Genomic DNA, 7,559 nt, shown 5'->3' with positions numbered 1-7,559 from the left:
CCCCGAGTCATTTGGAATTATGCAATTCACATTCCTGAGAAAATTATGCAGTGACCTCAAAGTTTCTGTAATGAAAGCCAGAGGAGCCAGGCTAAGTTTACAGGCTAAATAGAGCCAGCTGATTTTGAATGAAGACTTTTTTTTCCCGTATCACAGAAGCAAGAGCTTCAGGTAAAACAGCATCTGACTGTTGACAGAGCGTACGCAGATCACGCGTCAGGGATCGCAGATGGTTTTAGGCAGAAAAGTGAAGTCGGCAGGTGTCGTCTGCAGCACCACCGATCCTCCGCAACTTCAAGACTGACAAGGGACGACTGCTCAGATAAAAGCCTTCACTGAGTTACCTCCAGCAGGCTAGGTCATCACACATTTTAAATGTGTCATCCTATAGTTGCTCCCATTTCTAAAACTGCATTAAATATATCCCAGTACCAACAGAAACCAGCACCCACTCACTCCTGCAAATCCCAGGGCAGCCGAATGGAGGGCTCTGCGCAAAGCTCCATCTTCCCAGTTGGTGCTCTGAACCTGGGTCCTGCCCCCACCCCTGTTAACACTAGCCCTCACTCATACAGAGGCAGATTATCTGCATTTCCAACTCTGGAATCTTTTTGCTTCTGGTTGAGTACTGCCAATGTCACTCACACCTTTTCCACCACCAAGTCTCATCCTTGAGACTATGTGTTGCACCAGTCAGATCTCAGCCTTTTGATGTGGTCTTTATCATAGGTCACCCCTCTTCAACCACACCAGTAACCCACTTAAAAGCATATGTACGATACAAACCTTCCTCTTCCTCTTCTTCCTCCTCATCCTCCTCATCTTCATCAGAGCTGAAGGTGCCATCAGGCAAGCTGTAGATCCGGATCACCTGCTTATTGGGGTCCTTGAGGATGAGGTACTTCCCCTCATCCAGCTTCATGCAGATGTCGATGACGCACCGCAAGATGCCCCAGGCATTCTCTATGCTCAGGTTTATCTGGCTGGCAAACTCATTTGGCTTGAACTGCTGCGTGCCCAGGATGACGTGGCGGGCAGAGTCCTTCACGTGGTAACGGGATACATACCTGGAGGGGGGCAAGGGGGAGAGGGGGACAAGAAGAAACCAGAGGGATATTGGGAGATTAAGGCCAGCCAGCAGACAGAAAGGCTGTGTGATCATCCTAGTTTTCTGGACCGAAAAATCCTAATACGCCAACATCAAAAGCTACGAGGATCTCCTGGCTACAAGCTGTTGGTCAGTAACCTACTTGAAATTCCTCCATCACCCCAAATCAGATGGGGTGGTATGAAAGATACAGAAAAATTTGTCCCACAGACAAAAATTAAGCAATAGGATGATTAGTTGGGAGTTTAGAATTAAGCAGATATAAATACATTAGACTCGTATCAGAACACAGAACCTAGGGCTGCAAAACCACAGAACCGAGTTAGCAAATACGTTCTGTTTATCATCCACAGCACAGACTCAACTGATTTTAAGCTGACAGTTCAAAAAGGGCTGGGGCATTACCTCCCCTCCACTCCATTCCTCAGAAACAGGGCACAGACGATCTCAGTCAAAATCCTGACAGCACTCTCACTGCATTTATTTCCCTTGTTGGCCACTTCAGCAAACAGGCTTAGAGCGGTGGAGGCCACCTGCCTACCACGTGCATGAGGTCTTACAAGGTCAGGCACAGGTGGGGCGGGGGCAACGAGCCAGATGCTGAGGGGAAGCAGCTCACCCCAAGGCTGGTGCACTCACCACAAGCTTTCCCCTCTTGGCTGCTCAAAACATGGGGTGCTCTACAAATGGTTCACTTTGACATATGCTGGGTCAAATCACAGCAAATGCACCTGAGAGACGCTTGATGCGAAAACCCAGTCTTACCCGAGTTTAAGATATTCTGATCCAGCCAGCAGTGCACAACATGTCCAGCGGGCTAATTTGTAGCTGTTGTTTTTCAGCTCCGTGGCGATCACAGCTCCTCTCTGAGAGTCAAGCTTCTGGCGCCAGTCTACTCCATTGCAATACTGAGAGAAGAATCAAAACGAGGGTCAACCTAACAAACCAGCTGCGGTCATTTCAGGTATCTCGACACCATGTAGAGGAGTTCCTTCTGTCTACAATAAATACAAGGGAATGTGAACAGCAACCTACAGGGAAAGCCCTTGCACTGCCAAGGGAGAAATGCGAACAGCTGGAATTGGCCAACATTTGTGGCACCGGTTAGGAAGGGAAGTTTGCAAGGGAAGAGTTCATGAAGGAAGCACGGGAACCGATCGGCTGCTGTGCCAAGCCACTGGGGACAAAAGGGTTCAAAACCAGCCACCTCTTGTCTGAGGGAGAGCGCCATCAGCATTGCTTGTGCACCACTGTTACATTCTTCTAGTGGAACGTAACCACCCGAGGGGCACCGCTAGATGTTTGTCTCATCTTGCCTGCTGTACCTGGCCTGTCAGGCAGCAGTGAAGCTGTTAGAGCTAGCTTGGGGATCTTGTCCTTCCTCACCCTGGAATCCCACTCGTTCAGCGTTTTGATGTTGATGAATGACACTTCTCCATTAGCTCCTGTCATCACTCCATCATGTTCACAGCGGACAATAAGATCTATATCATCTCCCAGCTTCCACCTTCGGTATCTGCCAACAGACAATCCAGCTGGTTATTTACGACCCTTGTTCTCTTCCAAATCCATGCAAGCACTCAGCAAAATCGTTTTCCCCCTGCTGCCTGTTCACTGTGAGGACGTCCAGGAATCCCTCTCATGGAAAAGCTTTTATCAATAACACTTTTAACTTGTTTTGCCGACATGAATCACTGACATCCCGTTCCCTTGCCAAGCCTGGCCATCAGAGAGAGAGAGCAACATACCTGTATGCAACAGAGGCTACCTCATTTTTATCCATATCATCCTCAACAAAGGGGTTTGGGTTGGGAAACTTGTATTTCTCCTTTCCCTGTAGAAGCAAACAGAAGGCCGTGTTAGGAAAAAATCCTCAGGGATCTCCCTCCTTGCTGGATAAATACTCTCTTTATAGCAAGAGCAGCTAATCCTCCTTATATAGAAAACTGATGAGAAGCCTCATCCTCACATTAGTCAGCTGTAGGCAGTACTTCTACTGGCACTTGAGCTTTGCTAAAGTTTACTCAGAAGCCTGCCAGCTTCACCAGTGGGAGGGGGATTTCTTCCTTGTGGAATAAAGGTGAAAATCTTTCTACAGTGAACTCATAACACTTGCCAGAAGTAACGTTAGCTCTTCCAAAATTGAAAGAATATCAGCATAACATAGCCTTGCTAATTAAAATGCTTCTCAGCTGAATTAAAGCAATCTTAATAAAGTCTCTTCTTGATACCTCAGTCTCTTCTTGAGACTCTGAAAAAGAGATCTTATTACCCAACAGTGCTTGACCTTACCATCCTCAGACACTGCTGGGAGAAGTTATGATTGATGTAGGTAGCTTCCATGGCAAGGTTGCGTGGAGAATTAAAGGAGTTGCCCTCTTCCTGCGGTGGTTCATTGGCCGTTTCACTCACTGTCAGGAGATCTGGGAAGAAAATTCAGACACAAGCGGTGACACTTGGTGGAGTAATTACATCAGACTCAGTGAGTCTCTAGCCACACACTGAAGCAGATCAATCCTGAAGGTCCCCCGACAGCTCGCAAGTCATCAGCATGTTCCAGGGGTTTCAGTCTCAACACCGAGACTTTGAACAAACTCAAAAAAGTGTAAAGACAATTCAACCCTTTAGCTACTGTAACAGAAACTTTTTTTCAGGATTTTTCCTCACCAAAATCTGAATTGTCCCTCTTGTCAAAGAAAAGCTTGGATCCAACTCTCTGGACAATGATGTCCCAGGAGTAGACGGAGCGAGTACAGCTCATCAGTGTGGCCAGGATGGCATCTGTGGCGAACACATTCCCTTGGGTCTTGGCCAGCTATAGATACAGGAGAAGAAAATTGTGCTTCTGCAACAAGAACAGACGCCCCTTCCCTTCGCCAGCCAGGACAAGTGTCAGCAAACCATATCATTAATTTCTTCTCCCACCCCAAAGCAGCTAGACTGGCAGGTACACAAATTGCTAGACAAAGTGTGTGGTACTAGCCAGCAATCCTGGCCCACCCTCACCCAAACAAGGCAAAAGTAAAAAACCTATTAGAAAACCTTAACTCTGTTGGGAAATACCTTGGCCAGTATTCCTGCTTTTCATAGAATCATTCAGTTGGAAAAGACCTTTAAGATCACAGAGTCCAACCATTATCTAACTCTGCCAGGTCCATTTCTAATCCACGTCCCTGAGTACCACATCTAGGTGGCTTTTGAACACATCCAAGGATGGCAATTTGATCCCTTCCTGGGCAGCCTGTTCCAGTCTTTGATGACCCTTTCAGTGTAGAAGTTTTTCCTCATGTCCAACCTAAACCTTCCCGGCGTAACTAGAGACCATTCCCTCTTGTCCTATCGCCCATTACTTGGGAGAAGAGATGGGACTTCCACCTCACTATAACCTCCTTTCACGTACCTGTAGAGAATGGTAAGGTCTCTCCCCTCAGCCTCCTCCTCTCCAGACTAAACAACCCCAATTCCCTCAGCCTCTTCTCACAAGACTTGTTCTCCAGACCTCTTGCCAGCTTTGCTGCCCTTCTCTAGACCCACTTCAGCACCTCAATGTCCTTCTTATACTGCAGCACCCAAAACTAAACACAGCACTCAAGATGCAGCATCACCAGTGCCAAGTAGAGACGAAATCACTTCCCTGGTCTTGCTGGCCACGCTATTCCTGACACAGGCCAGGATGCCATTGGCCTTCTTGGCCACCTGGGCACACTGCTGGCTCGTGTTCAGCCAGCTGGCCATCAACACCCACAGGTCCCTCTCTGCTGGGCAGCTCTCCAGCCACTCTTCCCCAAGCCTGTAGCGTTTGCATTAATGTAGCTCTGCCTGGAGCATAATAAAAATAAAAATACCAGCTAATGCTTCTTCTCCTTTGCAAGCTTAAGCATCTGGAACTTTTCTGCCCTTCTCTTAACTCTCCTTTGATGGTGACAGCTGGTCTTTAACAACAGCACACATGGAGAAGCACTCTGTTGGGTTTTATGAACCTGTAAACATACCTTTCTGATAACCGGGTCATCAGTAGTAGTGACAGTATGAAAGATGCGCTTAATGCTCCTCAGTAGCTTCTCATTCCTTGTTGTAATGCGGTCAAAGGCTTTGTCGTAGTATTCTAGGGCTCCGCAGCACTCTCTGCAAAGGTAAGAGGACCATCTCAGTGCCCCCGTTACAGGCAACACACTCCACAAAGCACATGGGACTGAGGGGCCTGCTGGACATTTTACCTCCCCCTGCTTTGGGTATCTCAACAAGAACCTTAGGACTAGGCCAAGAGACCTCGGCCCTCCTGCTTTCCAGAAAATCTGGTCCGCTCGGGAAGCACGCACAAGGCTGCTTTAAGAACTCACATGTCCTGTGGCTCTGACACCTCCAAGTAGCGCATTTTCATCAGCCGAGGGAAATCCATCTCTTCTTTCACCTCCCAATCACTGCGAACTTCAACAGAGGAGTCACGAGGCCTCTGCTGTGCGGCCAGAGGACAGAGAGAGAAAGAGAGAGAGAGAGAGAGAAACAGAGACACAGCACATCAGGATTTGTGCAAGAGGAGCTGCTACCCTGGGAGCACACCCAGAGAAACCAAATCACCACAAAGGGCAGAAAGCTTGTCAGTTTACCTGTGATTTTTGGTCCCATTTCTGCCTCACTCCAAACTGCTTCTGAAACTTCTTCTGTAGGCGCAAACGATCTCTAAAATGACAAACATGAGAAAAAACATGAAGAAAAGTCCTCAATTCCCACGAGCCATAACCACTCCTACACTTCCAAATCAACACCAGAGGAGCAATGCTTTTAGGCACTGAGCCACTGCAACATTTGCCAAGCTGTTTGTTGATCAAGATGGCTGAGGCATTACAAGCTCTGTTCTTTACTCTGAACAGCTCTTGAAATATTTTCATCTCCAAAGACTGCAGCACAGTTTTCAAAAAAGCTACGCTGCTTTAAAACACCATGTTTACTTTCTAAATCAGATTCAAAAACCCTTCTGAATTCTTCGATAGCTGTTTGAAACCCACGCTTACAACTACTGGTGATATCAGCAAAACGCTGGACTTGAAATATCCTGAAATTCTTCTCTGCTGTTAGCTCTAGTGGGTTCTCTTACAGTAACTTCAGAAAATTATCAACGATATGCTCACACACTCCAGCCCAAGTACAGTACGCTCGTTTCCAAGGCCTCACCTCTCCTTCTGCTTGGCACTCTTTGGCAGTGTCTGCATGCTGAACTGCAGCATGTTCCGACGATCCTTGTCTCTCCGAAGGTTCCTCTGCAGAAATGAAAGAAAAAAGAAAAAAAAAAGACATCAGCTGCAAAATATTTCCATTCTGCTGAAGCTCTCCTCTGAGCCTGTTTCTGAGAACACATTACCTGTGCAAATCGCATACGATTCCTCTGGTATGCTGTTTTCTGTGTTCGTGCTGTATCCACCAGCTGGAAGCTCGTCTCATCCTCCTCGTGGAAATAGGCGTATTGACTTCCACCTCCAAACTGCGACGAGTACTTGTCTGGAAATAAAACAAAGCATCTTGACACTGAGCTTCCAAGAAAAATGCCCTAACACCCCAAATTCCCTCCAACTGCCTTCACCTAAGTCTAACACGCAAACTAGGACTCCTGCCTTATACCAGCATGTCCTCTCCCCTTCCAAGTTTCTCTGAGAAACCCTAGTCATAGGGCAGTCCAAAAATCAGGAGAAAGCCCTAAGGACAGGGAGAGCCCCATGGAGCTCTCCTAAGGGTGAGGTACGCTTCCTAATTAAAGTAGCCTCCCTTGCTGAGGTGCGCAGGCAACCACCAGAGTGGGTCTGAGACATTAAAGCAGGAACAACACTCGATGAAAAGTCTGTAGGAAATAAACCATGGGAGCAGCCACCAGACAACACGTACTTGTGTATCTTTTATCCTGATACGTGGCTCCTGTCCAGTCAGCCACCTAAAGACAAGCACAAATAGTCAAAGTAAGCAAGTATTAACCTGACATTTCCCCTTCCCAACTCTGACTTTATAGATACGGGGATTCAAGCAGCAGAAGCAAACATTGCTGTACGCTCCAGAATAAATCCTTTCAACTCCGACCTCCACTTGACAGCCTTGCTAATTTTTCGCAACTGTGCTGCGTGTTAGGATGGTATTAGAAGAGCAGCCACAGCAGTCGGAAGCAAAAACCGGTGGCAGCGTGCAGAGGTGGGATGGCAGAAAGCAAAGGAGGCCCCCCTTAGCAGCAGCGCAAGGTGCTGCAGCAGGATGGAGGTACCTTTCCCAGGCGGTCTCCTTTACTGAAGGGCTGGTAAGGCATATCCTTGAACTGCTCGGGCACTGCACATGGGCCCCAGCCCGAGGGGTTGTCCTGGATCACGGGTGTCACGAACTTTGCCATTTTTTAAACTTCTAGAAGGGAGAAACAAAAAAAGGAAGAAAAAAACCCCAAATCGCTCAAACCCTCAGCTGCCGCACAGCGACA

The 7,559-nt window shown here is 47.6% G+C and overlaps 1 protein-coding gene across 1 annotated transcript; it reads right to left on the bottom strand.

Annotated features, from left to right (window-relative positions):
• Window positions 1–786: 786 nt before the first annotated feature.
• Window positions 787–7,475, bottom strand: EIF3D (eukaryotic translation initiation factor 3, subunit D; the record flags this gene model as incomplete). The annotated part of the gene is made up of 13 exons (XM_009877053.1): window positions 7,353–7,475; window positions 6,986–7,031; window positions 6,468–6,604; window positions 6,281–6,366; window positions 5,716–5,788; window positions 5,449–5,564; window positions 5,101–5,233; window positions 3,776–3,923; window positions 3,401–3,531; window positions 2,857–2,942; window positions 2,495–2,624; window positions 1,874–2,016; window positions 787–1,067 (listed from the first exon to the last, which is right to left on the bottom strand). Coding segments are annotated over exons 1-13 (1,633 nt in total), but the record flags the coding sequence as incomplete, so codon positions are not given.
• Window positions 7,476–7,559: the final 84 nt, after the last annotated feature.

The sequence above is a fragment of the Apaloderma vittatum genome, unplaced genomic scaffold, assembly GCF_000703405.1.
Source record: "Apaloderma vittatum isolate BGI_N311 unplaced genomic scaffold, ASM70340v1 scaffold349, whole genome shotgun sequence".
Taxonomy (NCBI): domain Eukaryota; kingdom Metazoa; phylum Chordata; class Aves; order Trogoniformes; family Trogonidae; genus Apaloderma; species Apaloderma vittatum.
Note: the sequence above shows the minus strand (reverse complement) of the source record. Positions and strands in the feature narration are given on the sequence as shown.